The 23,204-nt window shown below is 49.4% G+C and overlaps 1 protein-coding gene across 1 annotated transcript; it reads left to right on the forward strand.

Annotated features, from left to right (window-relative positions):
* The first annotated feature begins 239 nt into the window (after window positions 1-239).
* On the forward strand, window positions 240-10,608 carry Aadacl4 (arylacetamide deacetylase like 4). The gene is made up of 4 exons (XM_077791507.1): window positions 240-407; window positions 6,352-6,568; window positions 9,235-9,298; window positions 9,834-10,608. Exons 1-4 carry the CDS (start codon window positions 240-242, stop codon window positions 10,606-10,608), a joined length of 1,224 nt encoding a protein of 407 aa, XP_077647633.1.
* Window positions 10,609-23,204: the final 12,596 nt, after the last annotated feature.

Raw genomic sequence — 23,204 nt, forward strand, 5'->3', positions numbered from 1 at the left:
CCCCTTGGTCCCACCTCCCAAGTCCCCCTGGTGGGCAGGACGGGCTTCCTGTCCCCGTGAACCTTGGGGAGCCGGTTCCTCCAGTGGCCATCGCCTGGCTTGTGCTGACATCCAAGGTCCAGGTCAGGCCACTGGGTCACGCAGAGCCCAGAGGAGCAGGCTGGAGGTGGCAGCACATATAACTGGGCCCTGTCCTCTTACGCAGTTCCCACACTGGCTCATCAGGTGGCCCGGGGACCATGGCTGTCCTGTGGCTGGTGCTCCTGGCGGGGCTGCCCGTCTTCTTCCTGGGCGTCTTGGTGCGGGCCGTGCTGGAGCACTTCCGCACTGCCCAGGTCCCCCGGGTCCTGCAGCACAGGGCCAAGGTCAGGTTTCTGCACTGCATGTTCCTGTACGCCATGGCTGTGGTGAGTGCCCCCACCCCATCTCGGAGGGGGCTCCCTGTGCATCCCCTTCCCTCTCCAGCCCTCCTCCCTCCCCTCCACTCTCCCACCCTCCTAGCCCCCTCATTCTCCCTTCAGCATCAAACCCATATCACGTTCCAGCCACCAGGCTCTTTTCTGAGGATGGGCAAGTGATTTCAGATCCTGCCCCTGCCCACCAAGGCCCAACCCCTCCTTCAGACTTAGAGTCCTCACCCCTGTGCACTCACCTGCCTCCCAGGTGTGTTCCCTGCATAGATGTGAGCACCCGGCAGGCAGGGAAACCCCGTTCAGCTCCATCAGCCCGACCCCAGGCAGGGAACCCGGCCTCTGGTAGGTTCTGCTTGTTGATCAGACCATAAATGAATTGGCCCAGCGTTCCCAAGTGGGCACAGCAGCCAGATTCTGAGCAAGGCTATGGGGGCGGCGTGCGGACCGGTTCCTGCCTGCAGTTACAGCAGATGTGGAAAGAACAGTCTATCCTCCTGTAGGAGGCAAGTGACTTGAGTTAATCCCAATGTCCCAACCCTGGCAGTTCACAGTGACTGTCTCTGAGGTCAACTGTGAAGGAGGAGGTGAGGAGATGATAAGCTTTCATGTTCTGCCTCTCTAGCTGTGTGGTCTTGGATGATTTGCTTCACCTCTCTGTGTCTGAATTTCCTCATCTGTGAAATGGGGACAAGAGTATCTGTCTCATCATGTTGGTAAAAAAGCATTAGCTGACATGGGGTAAGGGTTAATAGGTGTAGAGATGTTTGGTAAAAAATATGTTCCTGTGTTGTTGGCATTTTTTTTTTTTACCATGGTCCTGTTCTAGAGAGATGGACAAGTCTGATTTCTAACTTCATACATGCTACATGCCAAGGAGACAGGCTGAGGATGGAGCAGATGTCTCTTGTGCACCCTGAGTAGGTGCTTCTCTGAAGGTGGAGCTGTCTCAGGCCTGTGGCTACCACCATATGGAGTCACAGGCTAGTTTGGGGCCCCAGAACTGAACACAAGGGCCTTGGATTTGCAGGTGGCCCAGAGAAACTGGGATCTTTCCCCCCTTTAGTGTTTCTCTTCAAGACTAGTCCAGTGGCTTAGGAGGCTGAGGCAGGAGGATCGAGAGTTCAAAGCCAGCCTCAGCAAATTAGCGAGGCCCTAAGCAACTTAGCAAGACCCCTGTCTCAAAATAAGAAAATAAAAGGGGCTGGGGACGTGGCTCGTGTGAAGTGCTCCTGGGTTCAATCCCTGGTACCCAAACCCAGACACAACAAAAAGCGGAGTCCACCAGCCAAGAACTCCTGAGGACGCTGCTGCAGGCTGCTCACGGGAGACTCAGAGGTGGGCTAGGGCTGGCTCTGAAGGGCGAATCCCACCCTCCTGTGCCCCCATCCCTGGGCCCCTCGGGGCTGGATGCCCATGATGATGTCACGGCTTCTGAGGTACCAGGGTTCCAGGAGACGGGCGGACAGGGAGGGGCAAGCAGTGAGGGACGACAAGGAAAAACCTGGAAAGATTCTGTGGCTGGAAACCCAGAGCCTCCTCTGGCCCCAGAGCCCCGGGGGGAGCTCGGAGGCTCTGCTCTTCTGCAAAGCGAGGAGCTTCCCAAGAGCGACGTGGGCGTGAGTGAGAAGAGCCATGACCACGTACAGCCCAGCCAGGGCTCTGTCCAGCAGCCCTTCGAGGTGTGTTGCCAGGGCCCTGCCGGAGGCCCAGCTTTTTCTGAAGTTGTTATAAAGGTGGCCATGGTGACTTGAGCCCTCCTGAAAGCCATCAAGAGCGGGGGCTGTAGCTCAGTGGTAGGGGGCTTGCCCAGTCTGCAGGAAGCCCTGGGTTCGACCCCCAGCACTGCAAAAACAAACACAAGATATCAACTATAGTATAACAAACCCTACTGGTTTTATTTTAAAGGGAAAAAAGATACTACCATTAAAAAAAAAACATTTGTTTTTGGTACTGAGGATTGAACTCAGGGACACTCAACCATTGAGCCACCTCCCCAGCCCTATTTTTTTATTTTAAAACATTTTAAAAGCTATTTATGCTAAGCCCCAGGCCAACAGCATTCTAAATGGTGAAAAACTGGGGCTGGGGATGTGGCTCAAGCGGTAGCGCGCTCGCCTGGCATGCGTGCGGCCCGGGTTCGATCCTCAGCACCACATACCAACAAAGATGTTGTGTCCGCCGAGAACTAAAAATAAATAAATATTTAAAAAAACCTCTCTCTCTCTCTCTCTCTCTCTCTCTTAAAAAAAAATAAATGGTGAAAAACTGGAAGCATTCCCTCTAAAACCGGAACAGGACAGGAATGCCCTCTTTCACCACTTCTGTTCAACAGAGACCTTGAAACTCTAGCCAGAGCCATCAGACAGATGAAAGAAATTAAAGGGATACAGATAGGAAAAGAAGAACTCAGACTATCATTATTTGCTGACGACATGATTCTATACTGAGAGGATTCAAAAAAAAAAAACTCCACCAGAAAACTTCTAGAATTAATTATTGAATTCAGCAAAGAGCCAGGATATACAAGCAATACCCATAAATCAAATGCATTTCTATACATCAGTGATGAATCCTCTGAAAGAGAAATTAGGAAAACTACCCCATTCACAATAGCCTCAAAAAAAAAAATAACTTGGGAATCAACTTAACAAAAGAGGTGAAAGACCTCTACAATGAAAACTATAGAACACTCAAGAAAGAAATTGAAGAAGACCTTAGAAAATGGAAAGATCTCCCAAACAAAAACAAATGTGACTTCATGGCCCACCTGGTGACCCTTCAGAAGGTGAGACTCAGAGCCATTGAACATCTCGTGATATTGTTCAAAACTCCCTGAACAGGCATTCACTATTCTGGATGCTGGAGATCAAGGAGAGAATGAGATGTGTCCTTTGCTCAGCAGGGTGGTGGGGAGACACGTGGGTGATGGTGTCCCTGCAATAAAGCTTTAGGGGATTTCTAAAGAAATCTGGGAGGGTGGTGAGAGTCTCCGAGAGGAAGCAGACCTTAGAAGATGTAAAGATCTTCACCACGAGGGGAAGGAGGTTGGCTTCCACAAGAACATGACCCCGAACTTGGATATGAAAGTCAGCGTGGCACTGGGTGTCATGGCGCACATCTAGAATCTCAGTGACTTGGGAGGCTGAAGCAGGAGGATGACAAGTCAAGGTCAGCCTGGGTAGCTTAGAGCCTATCTCAAAAAAATCATCTATGTATATAGGTTTGGAGATGCAGCTGAGTGGTAGAACACCCCTGGATTCAATCCCCAGCATTGAAACACTGGGCTTCATTGTTTCTGGGTCCCAGTGACAAAGCAGCTGGCCTCATGCTAGACAAAGGGCAGAGAGAGAGGGGAAGGGGCTGAGGACAAGGTACACCCACTAAAGACAAGCCCCAGGGAACTATCTCCTCCAATAAGCCTCAGATCCTAAAGTTTCTACTTCCTTCCTTAGCTCCAGAGGTTGGTGACAGGCCTTTGGCATACGGTATTTAGGGGACACTTTAGATCCAAACCAAAACATTCTGCCCCTACCCCTAAAGCCTCATGTCCATTTCAGAATGCCAAGTGCCTTTAGTCCATCTTGAGAGTCCATAACGTCTCGAAAGTTGGAGATTGCTCAAAAGCCCAAGTCTGAAGTCTCCTCTGAGACTCAAGGCCAACTCCTAGCTGTGAGTCCCTGGATCATTAAAAAGAAAGTTAGGTACTTCCATCATACCTCCGTAAAGCAGGGTACACAGCAACATGCCAAAAGAGGGGGATAGGAAAAGAGCAAGAAGAAATTGGATCAAGGCAAGATCAAAGCTCAGCAAGCAAACATGACATCATACAGCTCCATGTCCAGCATGCAGGTCACGTGGTGGTGGGATGTCAGCTCCAAAGGGCTGGGGAAGCCCCAGCGCTCTGTCTTGCTGGGTGCAGCCTGCAGGCCATGCTCCCAGGCTGGCTCTGGTCACTGCCTGCAGCTTTCCTCGCACAGGTTTCACATTCCTGGCATTTCTAACTTCTCAGGGTCTCCACTGCAGCCTCAGCTCCACTCTCACAGCATCTGCAGAGACTCCGACTGCTACACAATACCTGGCCTCCTGGCCTTCCTTTGAGATCTCAGTGGGGGCCTCCACATTTCTTACATTCTGTGTGCCTGCAAAACTAGCAACATGTGGACAACACCCAGGTCTGCTGCCAGTCTGAGAAGCAGGACCCACTTAGACTGCAGTTGCAGGGTCCTTGAGGGGATAATGACACGGGGACGTGAATCCCAGGGAACCAGTTCTCTAGGAGACCCTGTGTGAGCAAGAAGCACCCCCCCCCCCCAGCCCCATGCACTCTTCTCCAAGCAAATTCTTTCAAACAACTTCACAATTTTGTCCTCTGGAGCCTTTGGTGGGGTTGGTGTGTGTGTGTGGGGAATCTGGTCAATTCCCAAGATACCCTCAAGGCATCTTTCCCCAATGTCATGGTGCAAAGTAGTTGACTTCTTTTTAATGGTGCCGATCTCTCTAGCAACCACACCTTCTTTTGTCCCAATTTGAAATAGTCTCCTTTTCTGGTCAACTGAAAGTTTTAAAAATATTTCTGGCTACTTTTTTTTTTTTTTTGGTGATTCACACTTAAATTTGGTTAAGATCAGCCAGCAATACCCACACCACAACTTGAGTCCTGCACTTCTTTGAAATTTCCTTCACCATATTAATTAGTCCAATACCTTGAAACTCAGCTTCCTACAAATTCTCAGGGAAAGGACCAAATGGAGGCAAATTCTTTGCCAGAATGCAAAACAATGTCTTCTGGTCCATGTTCAATAGAGTCCTTATTTCTCTCTGAAACCTCACGAGCACAGTCTTTTGCACATTCCTATCAACATTCTGGTCTTCTGAGCTCCTACCAGAATGGTCCATTCTGCTCTGCTTGCAGTGTTCTAAGTTTTCTCTAGCCTCTTACTCCAAGTACTTCAAACTCCTCTTGCAAACCAATTCCGAATGCTTCTGAACCACATCATCGTGTAGAGTCACAACCCCAGCCCCACCCCCAGTACCAATTTTCTGGTAGTCACCTTTCCATCTGTTACAAAACACCTGAGAAAAATCCTCTTAAGGGAGGAAATGTTTATTTTGTCCCACCATTTCAGAGGTTTCACTCCACAGTCACCTGGCTTTGTGGGTCTTGGGCCCATGATGAGGTAGAACCTCAGGGTGGGGAGCATGTGGCTCACCTCACGGAGGACAGGAGGCAGAGAGAAAGAAGGGCCTGGGGATGAGTCAAAGCCTTCAAGGCCTGTCTCCTTTGACCTGCTTCCTCAACCAGCCCCGCCTCCTAATTCCCCACTTCCCAGTAGCTCTCCTGTTGGTAACAAAATCTCCACCACATGACCTTTCTGGAGCATTTTAGATCCAAACCCCAAACACTGGGTCATTTATAAACAAGAGAGGGTTATTGAGCTCCCAGTTCTGGAGGTTGGGGAGGCCCAAGAGTGTGACAGCAGCAGTGGACCTTTCTGTCACGTCATCCCTCGGTGGAAAGGCCGGTGTGCACACATTTGCAAGATGGCGGAAAGTGGGGGGGGACCCGTCCTTTTATCAAAGTCCACTCCTACTTCCTACTTCCTCCATAACAGACTTTGTCCATTCAGGAGGGCACTAAATCACCTCCCAGAGGCACTGCCTCTTAATGCTGACTACAATGTCACTGTAATTTGGAGGGGGATAAATATTCAGATCACAGCACCATCTTTATTCAATAAAGACCTGGTGGGAGGAAAAGTCTGAAAATCCAACCCCCAGTCCAGGACACCCGGAGCCCATTGCACCCCGATGAACCTACCATCCATGCAGAAGGCGGGTGAGGAGGGGTAAGACCCCTTAGCAGTGGCGGGTGGTGGGTGCACCTGCCAAACCGAGCTGAACCTCCATCCACCTGATTTCCCTCTCTTACATCTGACAGGGGAACATACTCGAGAAGCTGAGGATTTGCTCCATGCCCAGGTTTGTCCGCTTCCTGCATGACAGACTGTCCATAAAGAACAACCGTGAAGTGGTGGTAACGGACCTGCATTTTGGGACAATCCCCGTGAGGCTGTTCCGGCCCAAGGCCACGTCCTGCAGCCTCCGGCGCGGCATCCTCTTCTACCACGGAGGGGGCACCATATTTGGCAGCCTGGGTAAGCAGCTTCCCAGGGGAGGGAGGTGGGGGGGGTCTGGCTGCTCGCAGAGAGGCTTCTGGGAGAGCCTCCGGGGAGTGAGTCTCCGGAGTCAGAGGCTGGAGATGGAGGGCCTGGGGCTCAGCTCAATGGATGGGGACTCTGCTTCCAGGGCCCATGTGTCTATGATGCAATAGTCCCTGGACGGGTGGGGGCAGTGACGTCCCAGTGGGGAGGTCAGGACCCTGGAGGTGCATCCTGCCTTCCTTCCCCTTCAGAGTTGCCTGCCCCTGCTGTCCGTCTCATGATGGCCCCAACCCACGCGTTGGCTCAGCTCTGCAGGACACTGTGGTCCACACCCAGCTCCACTTGCTCCTTTCCTGGCCACTGGTCTCCCTGCTCCACTTCTCACCCTAGTCCAGTCCTCTCCCCACACCCCAGGGACATTAAAAATACAAGTCAGGGCTCTTTGATGTTGGCTTCAACCATTCCTGGGCCTTGGATGAGACCCAGATTCCTTTCCCAGTCTGCAAGGCCCTGACATGGCTGGGCCTGTGACCTCCCCATCTGTCACCTGCCTCTCTCTGTACTCTCTGCAGCCCCCTGTACAACCCTGACTGCGGACATCCCGGCTCCTTCTGCCTGTCCGCTGCACTTGCCCCCTCCGCCTCAATGGAGGCGCCTACAGCTGGGTGAGAACTGGGCCAGGGCAGGAGGCCCTCCCAGCAGCTCCAAATACAAGGTTCCCCAAGCTCTGGCTTCCTGGCAGGTCAATGCAGTAGCTAGAAAGACAATACTAGTGCAGAAATCTATAAAGGCAAAGCGTCAAGGCCACACAGAAGCAGAAGTCTCCCAGCTGAAGCCCGTGCAAGTGAGCCTTTAAAACGCTGTGACAGGTGTGTCCTGGCGTGTGGGGCTCTCGATTTGATTTCTAAACTAGAGCATGACAACACCATTTATCTGAAGGCAGAGTGTCTGGGTGCCCCTGGACTTGAGGGCCAGGAAAGATGGCCGCTTGCCTCAGCCTGGTCCTGGCCCCATGAAGGCCGAGCAGCAGTGGGAGGTGAAAGGTCTGAAACAGGAGCCCCTTGAGGTGTGCTGGGAGGAAGAAAGTGAGGCGGGCAGAGCAGGAGGGAGGCTGGCCGGTTGGGCGGAGCCCAGGTGAAGTTCAGCAGTGGGCCCCACCTCGGCTGGGAGCTGCCAGGTCCCTGTAGCCCAAGGTTCTCCCCAAGGCCAAGCAGGTCTCTGGGGCTGCTCAGACCTCAGTCCTTTCCAAAGCCCCCAGGACACTGTTGAGGTGCAGTGTGGCTGAGACCCACGGCTAGGTGCCTCCGGCTTAGGGGCTGACCCCCTGGACACCGCTGAGGCCCGCAGGGCAGATGCTCTGTTTCTGCCCCCTCCTCACCTCTCCCCATAGCACTGATGGCGCATGCTCCTCCTTCACAGGCTCCCCAAGCCGGGAATTACCAGATGTGGTTTGGGAAATCCTGATGCCTAAGACCCCACCCAGAGATCCTGATGGAAAGGGGGGGTGACTGCCTGGGCGCAGGACATGGGTACCTCCCCAGGGCCTGTGTGTGGGCAGCTGCAGGGAGAGGGGTGCAGTCAGGGGTGTACTTGGCAGATTCTGCACCTGACACTGGGCCTCTATCCCCATGCACTCATGTTCACGGTCCTGTGTCTAGAAATGCAGGTACTGGCCTCCAGGGGGCAGTGTTACAGGAGGTGGGGAGTTGCCCTTGGGTGTCATTGTCTAAGGTGAGGCAATTACCCTGTGGTGGGCACAGAAGTAGACTGTGAAGCAGAGGCACAGTGTTGAGTGCAGGGTTATCACACAGCGAGGAAAGGCCAGAGGAGGTGACATGTAGCCCGAGAGAGGAGCAGGCACAGAGGCTGGGGCAGAATCACTCCCACATATTGGGCTCCCTGTTAGGATGGGGTGGGGCTGGCAGTGGTGTGAAATCTTACAGTCATCCCCTGTGCTTTGTGTGGCTGTTCCCTGTTTGGTGCCAGCCATGTCCCTGTGCTGTGTGACAAGGCATGGTGTGCACTTGTGTACCCAGGTCACGTGGCCCTTTCTGGGGTGGTGACCCTGGCAGGTCATACAATAGTCAGCTGATCTCCGGAGCAGCATGTGGGCACATGCCTGACCTTGGGAACGTGATGTGTACCTGTGTCTATGGGAGACGGTGCTGAGTCTCTTGGTGGGATGTGGAGGGGGACTTCACCTCCAGGTCAGCTCCTGTCAGGGGGGGGTCCTGCTACATTTGCCCCCCAGTCCCAGAGTCTTCCTCTGTCCTTGCCGAACTCCTGCTAAATGAGTGACAATGTCTGGAAAAACGACCCATCCCGCATCACTTATTCCCTGCTCAACATAGATAATGAAATCCTTCTTCCCTGGGGGGCCCACCTGACCCCTTCCCTAGTCCTGGCTTCTGCCACTCCAGGTCCCCAGGCCTTCCTGGCCTCAGTTTCCCCCACTGTAAAGTTAACGTTGCACCAAGTGAGCCCAAGGTCCGTGAGCCCTGGCGTTCAGGAGAGTGGGGCAGGCGTCTGGCTTTGCCCAGGTGGCGCAGCCAAGGCCTCGGAGGAGGCCAGCCTCGGAACAGAGAGCTGGTCTGCCCCCTGCCCGGCCTGGGTGGCGGTGGCCGTCCCTCATGGGCGGCGCCGGGCCTGTCTTCCTGCAGACAGTTACCACAACGTGTGCAGTTTCCTGGCCCGGGAGACGGACTCCGTGCTGCTGTCTGTCGGGTGAGTGTCGCGAGACACCGGGGGCTTCTCCAAGGCTGGGAAGGAGGGGGCAGCTGGACTAGTGCAGCCCAGCGCGAGGCCCCGACTCCAGGGGTCGGGCGCAGGCGCAGGCGCAGCACGGCTTGGAGCAGAAGCCTGGGAAGACGCCCACCTCGGGGCAGCGCAGGGACAGACTGTGGGCAGGAGAGCCGGGTCCCTAGGAGGCCACAGCACGAGCCAGGGGCCTGGAGGACAGTGCAAGGAGGCATCCTAGTGGGAGCCAGGGAGCAGCCAGGGGAGGGCCAGTGTCCAAGGGGTGAGTGCTGGGGCGGTGCCGGGGGCCCAGAGGCTGGAGACAAGGGCAGCTGTTTGCACCCCACCCTCCTCTCTGTCACCGGACAACTTCAGGTTGACTGACTTTCACCATCTTTACTTTTGGGTCATCTGAGGATAATAGCTACAGTGGGACAGGCGGTGGGGACCCTGTTTGAGCAGCCTCCAGAGACACCCGCGTCACCCGTGCACACCGGCGTGTTCTGGTCCCTCTTCTCCTTAGGTACCGCAAGGCCCCGGAGCACCATTACCCTGTGGCCGTCACAGACTGTCTCAATGCCTCCATCCACTTCCTGAAGACCCTGGAAGCCTACGGGGTGGACCCCTCCAGGGTGGTGGCCTGTGGAGAGAGCATTGGAGGAGGGGTTGTGGCCCTAATCACCCAGATCTTGGAGGGCAAAACAGATCTTCCCCAGATCCGGGCTCAGGTCCTGATTTATCCCGTTATGCAGGCCATCAATTTACAGTTACCCTCCTTTCAGCAGAACCAAAACGTCCCATTCCTTTCTCTACAATTCATGATGACATGTGTGTGTTCATACCTGGCCATTGACCTCTCCTGGAAAGACGCCATGATGAAAGGGGCTTGTATACCCCGTGATTTCTGGAACAAGTACAGGAAGTGGCTCAGCTCTGACAACCTCCCCAAGAGGTTCAGGAGCAAAGACCAGCCACCTGAGACCCTTGCACCTTTTAATGAGGCCGCCTATCTGGAAACCAAACAAATGTTGGATGTAGACATTGCACCCCTCATAGCAGAAGATAAGATCATCGCTCAGCTTCCTGAGGCCTTCCTGGTGAGCTGTGAGGTGGACATGGTCCGGGATGACTCCCTTCTGTATAAGAAGCGGTTGGAAGACCAGGGTGTCCGTGTGACCTGGTACCATGTGGAGGATGGCTTTCATGGATGCTTAGTTTTATTTGATAAGAAGTTTTTCTCTTTCCCATGCTCCCTGAACGTTGTAAATGCTGTGGTCAGTTATGTAAAGGGCATATGATGATTACCCTAGTGCCCAGGGCAGGGCCGGGCATGGATGGCCTTTACCAGGAGCTGGGGCCTTTGTTGAGAAAAGAGATGCTGAATCAATTCATGGCCCAGACAGGAGCATGCGACAGGCTAACAAATGTCTGGTTTCATATTTGAGAAAATCCGAAGTGTCCGTTTTTTCCCGCTATCAACCAGGTGCCGTGTCGCGCCTCAGCCTCCTGTGTTCTCATTCAGGTGAAGGAGATCCCAATAGGGGAAGAAAATGCCTTCAGGAAACTTTCAGATTTCTCACCTGTAAGGTCCATGCAGAATAAATGGCCTCATCTCTTCACACTGTCGATGTTGCATCCACCCCCACGGTGACAAAGCATTGTGGGGCCACGCCCAGGTTCAAGGTCATGACCAAATCCCAACTCAGACTGGCTGCACATAGTCTTAGAAATTCCAAAGAAACTCTTCCTGGGTCTGGCCACCTTTGGGCTAGAACACAGGAATGTGTCAGAGGAGTCCACTGGACAGAGAAAGAGAGGGGTCCAAGGAAGATGGGAGGAATGGCAGGAAAGAGGGAGCCCTGGGGAGCCCTGAGCTTTGTCTTGGCTCAGCTCTTTAACTGGACTTGCTACAGTGGATCCCTGGCTCCCAAGAGACGGAGCCAAGGCTGTCTCTGGATGCTCCAGATGCCAAATGGGATATGGAAAGTCATTCCCTAGGGAGCAAGGTGTTGCCCTCCTCTAAGAGCTTAGATATTGTCCCCACTATTACAAAGCACAAAGCACCTTGCTTCTGCTTAGCCAATGCCAGGTTCTGCACACAGGGGGTGGCCCACAGTAGTTATGTATGATCCCTTGGTGGCTAGATCCACCTGTGAGGAGCCTCAACCCGGGTGAAGAAGCTGGAGGCTCTCCCTGCTAGGCAACTGTAGCCTCTGAGGTCCCAATGCCCTCACCTTGACTGCTGGGGAGGGGGCCCCACAGGTGTCCTGGTCCTTGCATTGGGGACAATCCACACAGGAAATTTGGATTGGGCTCCTGGGATCTTGGGTGGACAGGTAACTCAGGGATTGTATGTGAGCAGCTTTGAGGAAGGCCTATGGCTGTTCTGTGTCCGTGTCACACCACCACCACAAACATGGCCGCTTACCACAGGACACAGTCACCATCTCACATTTCTGTGGCCAGGGGTCTGGACACGGCTCAGCTGGGTTCTGGGTAGAGTCCCGCAGGCCGCCATGACAGTGTTGGGCTGTGTCTCACGTGGGAAGCCTACCTCCAGCTCAGCCAGGTTGTTAGGCACAATCCAGTGCCTCCGGTTATAGGCTGAGGACATCTGTATCCTGACTGTTATCAGCCAGGGGCCACCACCCTCAACATCTAGAGGCCATCCACTGTGTCTTGCCACAGGACCTTCTTCAAATGGCTGTTGGCTTCCTTAAAGCCAGCGACAGAGAGGCAGCCTGGAGCAAGGTGGTCACTAGAATCTACTGGAGCGTCATCATGACCACAGGACGATATTCATGGTGTCACTTCTGCCACCTCCTGTCAGAAGCCAGTCACAGGTCTTGCTCACACTGTGTTGGCAGCAGGGGTGGGCATCAGGGGCCACCTCAGATCTGTCCTACAGGGAAGGCTGCCCCAGAAGCTGAAGGGATGGGAGGGACAGCTAACCCCACTGGTCGCCTAGGAAACACAGGATGGTCGGTGCCCATGACTCCGTCAGAACATCGTGACAACTGGCGGCCCCAGGAGGGCTCCTCTCCTTTTCCCTGTTCTGACTCCCTTCTCCCACCCTATCACTCCCATCTGGTCACCTCTGCACCTACCCCGAGTCTCTTCCAGGCCTGTCTTCATAAGAGCATTTCTCTGCCCTCCTGTGAGTCTGTGTCACAAAGGAAATAAGTTTGTATTTTAGAAAAATTGCCCTGGATGAACATGGAAAATGTATTGCATGCAAAGAAATAATGTTAAAATGCTGTAACAGAGCTGGTACTACATTTCACGTAGCTTTAAACCCCGGTATTTTGGGAGGCTGAGGTGGGAGGATCACAAGCTCATGGCCAGGCTGAGCAACTAAGTGAGACCGTGTTTCAAAATAAAAAATAGAAAGGGCCAGGAGAGTAGTTCAGTGGTCAAGCACCTCTAGATTCAATTCCCAAACCTGCAAAAAAAAAAAAAAAAAAAAGCCCCATGCGGTGGCACATGCCTATAATCCCAGGGGTTTGGGAGGCAGAGGCAGGAGGATCACGAGTTCAAAGCCAGCTTCAGCAACAGCAAGGTGCTAAGCAACTCAGTGAGACCCTGTCTCTAAATAAAATACAAAAAGGGCTGGGGATGTGGCTCAGGGGTTGAGTGCCCCTGAGTTCAATCCCTGGTACCAAAAAAAAAAAAAAAGAAAGAAATTAAATAAATCCAATCATCATGTTTAACAAGGCTTAGAGGAAGGGACCAACAGCACTGGGGGTTCTGATGGGAAGAGGGAATAGAGTCACAAGGTACTTGGAAGGTATTGGGAGACTCCAAATTAGATGGGAGAAATCGGATGCAAGGTTTCAAAGAGTGAGCGCGGCATGGAGCAGGGACAGTAATACATGGACTCCGGATTCTGTGGTCTCTGGGTGCACATCTGCCGTCTCCACATCACCGAGTGTGATTCTGGCAAGGCACTTACCCTCTTTTGCCTCAGTTCCCATGTCTGTCCATTGGGTATGACTAGGGTACCCACTCAGTGGTGGTCACAAGGATTCAATTAATTAAAATTAGGAAGAACTAAAAACAGTGTCTTCCATACAGTCAGAACTACATTTCACTAACAACCATGGGGTGGGGGAAATTCAACACTGAGTAACGAGTAGTCTGCTGCTAACAGAGGATAGAGGACTCTACAGAAAACAAGAATGACCAACATTGCAGCAACTAGTATATCCGCAGGTGTGGGAGCAGATCCAGAGGAGGAAATCCCTGGAAGAGGTCTCAGGCTGCCTAGGTGCTGGTTTAAGAGATGTGACTGTGGCCAGTGGGTGGCACAGACATTTCCCGAGCGGCCGTGACTAAAGCTGTTCCATAGGCAGAGGTGTCTGGGGAGCTCAGGGAGAAACTATGTACCTCCCTTTTCAGGATGAGCTTCCTGGACCCAAGGATTCTGGTCCTGGGAGAGATGGCACCACCTAAGAGTCTCTGATGGAGGCGTTCCCTGTGTCCAGAAGGGCTGAAGACCATCATTTCACGGTGCAATCTCCCACCTGGCCCCTGACCGATTCTTGGGTACTTCTAGGTGCCGAGGGCTGTGGCGAGGCCCGTCTCCATGGGCCTGTAGTTTCCCTTCCTTTTCTGTGAAGCAAGTTTCTCGACAGGAAGCCACACTGGACACAGTGCTGTGATGGTGTGTGGGGTCTGCACAAGCTGCAGCTGTTAATGGTGGGCCACGCCCTCCAGGGTTGCAGCCGACTGCCTCAGTCTGGCTGGGCACAATTCAGGAGCCACTTGTCAAAAGAAACTAACTTTATTTTTAGAACTCCAAACGCCAAGCAAAACAGCTCCTCAGGAAAAAAAAACCCTCAGAGCCCAACTGCCACCACCGGCTTCCACACCTCTCACCCACACAAACCTCACCACCTCCCACAATCCTCCTGCTCTTGAGGCCGATTGGCTGGGTCGTGTGGGTGGAGCCAAAGAAGTCCCCCAATGAGCAGCTCCGTGGTCTGAAAGGGCAGGGAAACAGCCCAATGAGCAGCTCCGTGGAGGAGCCAATCAGCTAGATGTTGCTGGGGCCGCTGTGAGCCAATCATCAGCTGGCAGTCTGAAGGGCAGGGAAACAGCCCAATGAACATCACCGCAGAGGAGCCAATCAGCTAGATGTTGCTGGGGCCACTGTGAGCCAATCATCAGCCGGCAGCTGGAAGTTTGCTGGCAGTTGGAAGTTTGCTGGGGCCCCTGTGGCTGTGGCTCTCAACAGCCGACCCCAGGGGTGTCCCGTCAATTTCTTCTTCTTTCCAGATGCTTGTCTCCAGAGCACCATGGGTGAGTGTAACGGTGAGATTCACTGGAGAACAGAAACAGAACTCTTGAAGTTTTTCTCAAAACCCAGGAACCAAATAAAAGACCACTATAGATTCTGTCGACTGTAGGGATCAGCCATAGCTGTGAAAGGTGTGGTTGGGGGTGCCCCCAACCACACGGTAACCCTGGGAGTGCCGGATGATCAACGGTCACTTCCTGGGGCCCTTAGGTCATTTAGGTGGACCAGAGACAGGGGTCTTACCTGGAATGTCCAGTGGTGGGTGCAGAGTGGGTGTTAAGCAGAATGGAGGGCCTGGTCCCACCATGGAATTTGGATTGGGCCTGGGGATGCTCAGTGACCCTGGAAGAGGGCACACCAGGGAACCCAATCCCAGTTTTCAGCACCAATAAAAGGAAATCGAGGATCGAGAGACCGGTAAGCTAGAAGTGAAAGACAGAGACCAGGCAGGGACACACACGAGAGTTTATTTGTCAGAGCTGACAAATAAAGGCACATCTTTCCCCTTTATTCTTTCACTTTCCTTTTATTTTATCTCAATTTTTTTCATAGATGGAGAGAGGCAAAACAGGCTTGGGGTTTGCGACTTTTATGGGGTAGGGTTAGGAATCAGAGCTGGGCAAGTCCTAATGTGGGCGGTGAAGTGTGGGTTGGTATGAGGGAGTGGTGAGTCTTTCTGAGAAACACCCTTGGGTGGGAAGAGAAATTTTTCTTAAAATGGCAGCTGTCACTTAAGATGATTTTCCTGATGCTAAGCAAAGATCTTACATTCTTGGTGTTTGAATATCCAAGGACGAAAAATCTTCTCTGCTCAACTCTCCACTGGATTGGTGATGACTCATACTGTGAATCAATCTGAACATGGAAGAGGGCCTGGGACTCAATCCAGAGAGGAAACTCAGACTGACCCATCAGCAGAGTAGAGAAGAACAAAGGGTGCTTCCATTTGAAATTGGCAGTCTGATCTCTGGGATAAAGATTGTAGCTGACAGGGGGCAAGGGACTGGGACAGATCAGGGTCAGATAGAAAGTCCCTCTTGCCCCAAGCCTGGGAGAAGCTGGCAGATAGAGCAGTACTCCCACACACCTCTCTACAACACACAGGCAGGGATTCTCAAAATAAGGGGTGCAAACCCACCCAGATCAGTCCACAGATGAAGGAGCTGTTTAGCAGCCGTGCCTGACCTGCTCTCCCAATTCCTCACACAAGAAAGCCATTTTGAGAGTGAAACCTGCCCACCCCCATTCTACCCTCCAGGAGAGGTGGCCAGGAAAGGGGTCAACTTCATACACAGACTAATTTGATAAGTGTGAATGGTTTGGATCAGAGCTGAAAACACCAAAGGGTAAGAGATTTCCACCAAAGAAAGTTCCTTACAGTTGGTAGTTTCTAAAATTGGAACATGAGATAGAAAGGTTCCATTTGAAGCTGGGTGCTTCAAGATATTAATGGACACTCAGTTGTGTCTTCTGTCTACAGCTTTTTCTTCTTTCCCATCTCCACTTTAGTCCCCTCTCTAGCACCCATTTTACTCTCCTCATTTTATTTTCTCTCTCCTCCCCCCTCACCTTTTCCCTTTATTCTTTCATTTTTGTTTTATCTCAATTTTTAAATATTTCATCCCACCTTCAAATTAAATTCCTTATGCAATTATTAATGCGTGACCTTTTCAGCCCATTTTATATCCCCCTTCACCCATGCTGTTCCTTGGTCAATAGAGTTTTAGAGATCATTAGCAATTACATTGATAGTATATATTCATATATATTCTGCTCTTAAATTTACCACTGTTACTTGCACACCCTCTCCTTACAAAGATGTATTGGGGGTTGAAACTAACACTGTGATTACACTGATTGGAATTGTTGAATATAAGAGGTACTTTGAGCATAGAACTTATCAAAAAGAGATAACTACTCACCATAGGAACCTCACATAAAAGGAAGAAGAATTCATCTTTAAACTTTAAATCTCTCTCTCTCTCTCTCTCTCTCTCTCTCTCTCTCTCTCTCTCTCTCTCTCTCCTTTTTTTTTTTTCAGTACTGGGAATTAAACCAAGCACCTCATCCACTCATCCATGGTAGATATGCACAGTATCACCCATGGTAGATAAGCACTTTTTCCAAGGAAAAGAAGAGGAATCCACATCAACAAACATGCAAATTTAAGACCTCTAAAAGCATGAGAAAATAGTCCAACAAAATGCCTTAAAAAATTGAAAGCCCCCCCAATAACTGAATCCAAAGATACAGAAGGGGATGAAATTCCAGAAAAAGACTAGAAGAATGATTATTAAAATGATGAATAAACTAAAATAAGACCTAAAGAATGAATTAAGAGAGAAAAGAGAAGACAGAGAAAAGCATTTCATCAAAGAGCTAGAGATTCTGAAAAAGAGCCAAACAGAAATCCTGGAAAAAAAAAGTTGCAATAAAACAAATTTTAAAATCAATTGAGAGTCTCACCAATAGATCAGACTACATCAAAAATAGAGCTGCAGACAGTGAAAACATAGTATGTGAATTGAACAATCAGTAAGCAGTAAGAAAAAAAAAATAAATAGTGATCAGAATATACAACAACTCTGGGGCAACATTCAGAGATCAAACTCAAGAGTCATTGGAATCAAAGTGGGAACTGAGATACATGGTAACAGCATTAATAAATTATTCTGTGAAATAATAGGAGAACATTTTCCTAACCTAAGGAATGAGACAAACATCACATGCAGGAAGCAAATAGAACTCTCATAAAAGAACCTCTCCACAACCTACTATAATTAAAGCACCTAACACACAAAACAAAGATTGACTCTTCAAAGCCTCAAGAGAAAAATGTCAGGTCACAGTTGTAATTAAACCAGTAAGAATAAATTATGACATCTCAGCATAGAGGTTAACATACAGGAGGGTTTGAAACAAAATATTCCAGTCCCTGAAAGAAGATACTTTCCAACCAAGATAGCTATATTTAGCACATGTATCCTTCAGAATGGAAGGAGAAATAAATGTTTTCCAAGGTAAGCATAAACTAAAAGAATTCATGACTACTAAGTCAGCTTAGTGAGACCCGGTTTTAACATAAAAAGGATTGGGGATGTAGTTCAGTGATAGCACACTCCTAGATACAATACCCAGGATAAAAAAATTTAAAAAATTATTCCCAAACTAGTAGAGGGGATGAAATAACTAAGACCAGAGTCAAAATTAATAAAATGAGTATTTTGTTTTTAAAAATTGAAACTATCAACATAACCAAAAACTGTTCTTTCAAAATATAAATAAGAAAAAAAGATTGATAAGCCCTAAGCGAAACCAACCAAAGAGAGGAAAAAACCCAAACAAAAATTAGAAATGAATAAAGAGATATCACCACAGATCATTCCAAAATCCAGAGAACCATTAGGGACCATTTTGAAAGTTTATATTCCAATAAACTGAAAAATTTAGAAGTTACTGAAATATTTTTAGACATGTATTACCTACTGAAACTGAACCAAGAAAAGATGCAAAACCAAACAGATCAATTAAAAAAAAGAGAGATTGGGGCTGGGGATGTGGCTCAAGCAGTAGCGCGCTCGCCTGGCATGCATGCGGCCCGGGTTCGATCCTCAGCACCACATACAAACAACGATGTTGTGTCCGCCGATAACTAAAAAATAAATATTGAAAATTCTCTCTCTCTCTCTCTCTCTCTCTCTCTCTCTCTCTCCCCCTCTATCACTCTCTCTTAAAAAAAAAGAGAGATTAAAGAAATAAGAAAAAGCACTTCAACAAAGAAAACCCGGGACAAGATGAAGGCTTAGCTGAATTCTGCCATACCTTTCAAGAACAACTAATGCCAATGGTCCTCAATTTAGTCCATGAAATGGAAAGTAAGAAACACTTTCAAATGAATTCTAAGAAGCCTCTATCACCTGATACTCAAAAGAGATAAGGACACACTGAGCAAAGAGAGGTAGAGACCAATATCCCTGATGAACTTAGATGCTAAAAACTTAATAAAATATTAGAGTCTACATTGGAAACACAGTCTACTTTAAAATACAGGAGGGTTTGAAACAAAATATTCCAGTCCCTGAAAGAAGATATAAAAAATAAAAAAGAAGATTGTACCCCATGATCAATTTGGTTTTATTCCAGGTTGCAAGGTTGGTTGAATATGTGCAAATTAATAAACATAATTTCTCCCATGTATAAAATGAAAGAACAAAAATAACATGATCCTTTCAATAGATGCAGGAAAATTTTTGACAATCATGTCAAAAACACTGAAGAAATGATGTATAGAAGGAACTTACCTCAACATGATAAAAGTTACATATAAAAAACTAAAGCCGGGCTGGGGATGTGGCTCAAGCGGTAGCGCGCTCGCCTGGCGTGCGTGCGGCCCGAGGTCGATCCTCAGCACCACATACCAACAAAGATGTTGTGTCCGCAGATCTCTAAAAAATAAATATTAAAAAATTCTCTCTCTCTCTCTCTCTCTCTCTCTCTCTCTCTCTCTCTCTCTCTCTTTCTCTCCCTCTCTCCCTCTCTCTAAAATAATAAAAAAAAAAACAACCTAAAGCCAACCTCATACCCAATGAATAACAACTGAAAGCATTTCCTCTAAAATCAGAAACAGGATCAAGATATCCATTCTTACCACTCTTACTCAATATAGTACTTAAAACTTGAGCCAGAGAAATTAGGCAAGAGAAGGAAATTAAGGGGTTATGAAGGAAAAGAAGAAGTAAAATTAGCTCTGCGGTTCTATGATACTCCTAAGACCACAAAACCATTCTATCAGATGGCTGGGCATGATTGTGCACATCGATAATCCCAGTGACTCCCAGAGGCTGAGGTAGGAAGATTGCAAGTTTAAGGCCACCCTCAGCGACTTAGAGACCCTGATTCAGAATAAAAATATAAGAAAGGGGCTGGGGATGTGGCTAGTGGTTAAGTGCCCTGGCTTCCACCCCCAGTTCCCCCAGGGGAACAATTCCATTCACAATAGTCCCACCCTCCGCCAATAAAATACCTAGGAATAAATCTAACAGAGGAAGTGAAAATCCCTACAATGAAAATTATAGAGCTTTGAAGAAAGAAAGTGATGGAGACCTTAGAAGATGGGAAACTCTCCCCATGTTCATGGATGGGCAGAATTAATGGTGTCAAAATGTTCATAGGCCAGAAGCGTCCATGGGATCCCTAGCAAGGTACGAATGACTTTCTTCACAGAACTAGTAAAAAATGATGCTAAAAGTTATAATGGAAGGATAAAAGATCCAGAATAGCCAAAGGAATTCTGAGCAATAAGAGCAATACCTGATCTGAAACTGTACTATGTTGGTGTGGTCACAAAACCAGCATGGCATTGCAGAAAAACAGACTTGAAGACCAACATGCTAGACTAAAACGAACGATCCTGGAACACAGAGACGTATTCACATAGATTGTCATGTCATCCTTGGCAAAAACCTGCATCGATGGTGAAAATACAGCCTGTTTACAAGTGGGGCTGGGGAAACCGGATCTCCACATGCAGAAGAAGTAAACTGGATCCCTGTCCCTCACCCTGCACAAATGTCCACTCAGAGTGAGTCAGAGGAAGGTTTTAAATCAGAAAGTCTGCAACCACTGGAGGAAAACAGGGCCAACATGAACAGGACTCCTAAAGCTCAGGTCATAAATCCAAGAATCAATAAGTGACATCTAATAAAAAAAAAAGTTTCTTCTTCTTCTTCACAGCAAAGAAAACAATTAGGAGCATGAAGAGAGAGCCTGCAGAATGGGAGAGGTCTTTTCCTCTTTTAAAATTAAATTGTATATTTATTCTAATTTCTTACATATGACAGCAGAATGCGATTCAATTCATATGACACACATAGAGCACGATATTTCAAGTCTCTGGTGGTACACAAAGTAGGTTCACACCATTCGTGTCTGCATACATGTTCTTAGGGTAGTGATATCCATTTCATTCCACGGTCTTTCCTACCCTCATGCCCCCTCCCTTCCCCTCCCGCCCCTTTGCCCTATCTAAAGTTGGGATGGATCTTTCCTAGCTACTCTTTTGACAGAGGGTTAGTATCCAGAATATATAAAGAATTCAAAAAAACCTTAACACCATAAAAACAAAACAGACCACTAATAAATGGGCAAATGAATTAAACAGACATTTCTCAAAAGAAGAAATATAAATGGCCAAAAAATATATGACAAAATGTTCAGCATCCTTAGTGATCAGGAGAACACAAACTCACTCCAGTTAGACTAGCGGTCATCAAAAACACAAATAACAAATTCTGGTGAGAACGTGGAAGAAAAGATTTATATGTTGTTGGTGGGAATGGAAATTAAGTACAACCACTTCGGAAATCAATATGGAGATTCCTCAAAACCACCATATGACCCACCTATTCCACTTCTTTATATTTATCCAAAAGAACTGAAATCCACACACTATAGATACGAGCAGGACAGCGTTTACAATAGCCAAGTGATGGGACCAGCGTAGGTGTCCATAAAATGGGTAAAGAAAGTGTGTTACGGATCAACAATGGGGTTTTACTCAGCCACAAAGAGGAATGAAATCATGTCATTTGCTGCTCAATGGATGGAACGGAGACCATGGAGCTCAGTGGAATAATCCAGATTCAGAAAGTCAAGAGTCAAATATTTTCTGTCTTAAGCAGAAAACGCAATATAATGACGATCTCAGGAAAATGGAAGGGAGCCCAGAAATAGAAAGGGAGGAGAAGCGACTCCGTACCAAGCACTCTTCTAGGTGCTGTGGGTACAGGAATGGAGAGGCAGGCGAAAGTTCTGCCTGGGGGCCTGGAACTGTGCTGGCTGTTGGTCCTCCTTAGTTAGGGAACCTCAGGTGGTGACCTTCATTGGCCACCTGTAAGGGCCTCTGCACCTGTCAATGAGGTAGTTTGTGTAAGGGTTCTCAGACACCAAGGTCCTGGTGAGGTATAGGAGCTGTCCCTCCAATGATGGGTGTCCTCACAAGAGGCAGGACAGGGGAAGACCCACGGAGACATAGGGAAAAGGCCATGTGTAATCGAGGAAAGAGACTGGAGTATGTTGTGCAAACAAAGTCAAACCCCGTGGCTCGGACAGGATGCTACCCCAGTGCCTCAGAGAACCTGGCCTCACCACCTCCTTGATTTCAGACCTGAGAGAGAAGACACTCCTGCTGCTCTACACCCTCCAGTCTGTGATGATTTGTCGTGGCTGCTCTGTGACGTGATTATGGGGCTTATTTACCAGCAGAGCAAGTGAGTTAGGAATAAGAGGCAGATTATGCTAGTGCATACCAAGAGAGAGGAAGTGCATCTGGGGGCTCTGGGGCCCTTGTGTCTCCAAAGTGCATCTGGAAGAAGTGCTTAGCATGCATGCCGGAGACTGTTGCTTTACACTGCAAGACACTGCTGTCTCAGCCAGTGAAGACTGAGGCCTGCCAACAGCTCTCTAAGGGACTTGGAAAGCTGATGCTACTCCAGTCAAGCCCTGAGATGACAGCAGTCCTGGTTTAAACTCCATCACAGCCAGTGAGACCCCAAGCCAGGGGCACCTGGCTAGGCCATGTCCAGGGTTATACCACCAAGAGGCTGCAGAGGGATGGATTTTTTGCAGTTTTCAGACTCAAAGTTGGGGGATGACTTGTTACGCAGCTGTAGAGAACTCATACACATTCTACATACCCTGAAAGGCAACTGCCAACAGAAACCTAAAGATGTGATTGGTACAGTTGAACTTCTAGTCATGCTGTAGACATGCTGGTGTTTCCCTGGCCCCCTGCGGAGCAGGGACCATAGGCTCCTGCCCTTGGAGCTGGTGGATTGTATTTTATCTTTGCCATTTGCACGACCACCCACCCAACCACTCAGAAGCACTAAGAAGCCCATCCTAAACAGGAAGTCATTGCTGAGGGGAGTGCCCAACTTCCTTGGGTTCCTCTACTTTGTAAGCCAGGGGTGACCTAGGAGAAGGCCACATAGAGATGGGCTCCCTCATTTCAATCAAGATGAGATCACAGGACAACAGGGGACACCTGACAGCACTTCTCCACCCCAGGCAAGGTGGCTGGCCTGGGCATAAAAGCAGGAGTGCCCATGGGGTGCTGGCAGGAGTGAGGGATTGTAGTGTCCCAGGATCAGGTTCCTTGGGGGACCTTGGGACATGCACAGAGAAATCTGCTGCAGGTCTAGTGGTCAGAAAACGACTGATCATCCACAGTGGCCCAGCCTCTCCCCACGCTCCAATCCCAAGTCCCTTCACAGATCGGAGCCCCTGGATCCTTGTGGAGGTCAGTGTCTGGCAAGAAAGACCCCGCGACTGTGTTTGAAGAACAGATTGTAGTTTTTAAATGTTTTGTTTATTCGTTTTTTTGAGACGGGTCTCTTTTTGTTGCCCAGTGTGGCCTTGAGCTCCTGGTGTCCTGCCTTCGGAGTAACCTGGATTCCAGGTGTGGGGGCCTCAGGACCACGAGACACTGGCCGGGGACCGACGCTGCACTGAGGGGTGTAGCCGTGTCCCTGCGGCTCCCAGCGAGAGTGGGGCTCACCGTGGCTGGGTGAGCAAGAAAGCCTTGCCTCTGATGGG

Source organism: Urocitellus parryii, chromosome 11 (assembly GCF_045843805.1).
Source record: "Urocitellus parryii isolate mUroPar1 chromosome 11, mUroPar1.hap1, whole genome shotgun sequence".
In the NCBI taxonomy this organism is placed as follows: domain Eukaryota; kingdom Metazoa; phylum Chordata; class Mammalia; order Rodentia; family Sciuridae; genus Urocitellus; species Urocitellus parryii.

Bases quoted from the DNA above. Each gene is read 5' to 3' on its own strand.
- Aadacl4 (XM_077791507.1), top strand. From the start codon at position 240: ATGGCTGTCCTGTGGCTGGTGCTCCTGGCGGGGCTGCCCGTCTTCTTC. The intron at 408-6,351 runs GTGAGTGCCCCC...TACATCTGACAG, and splicing joins TCCTGTACGCCATGGCTGTG to GGGAACATACTCGAGAAGCT. The intron at 9,299-9,833 runs GTGAGTGTCGCG...TCTTCTCCTTAG, and splicing joins TCCGTGCTGCTGTCTGTCGG to GTACCGCAAGGCCCCGGAGC.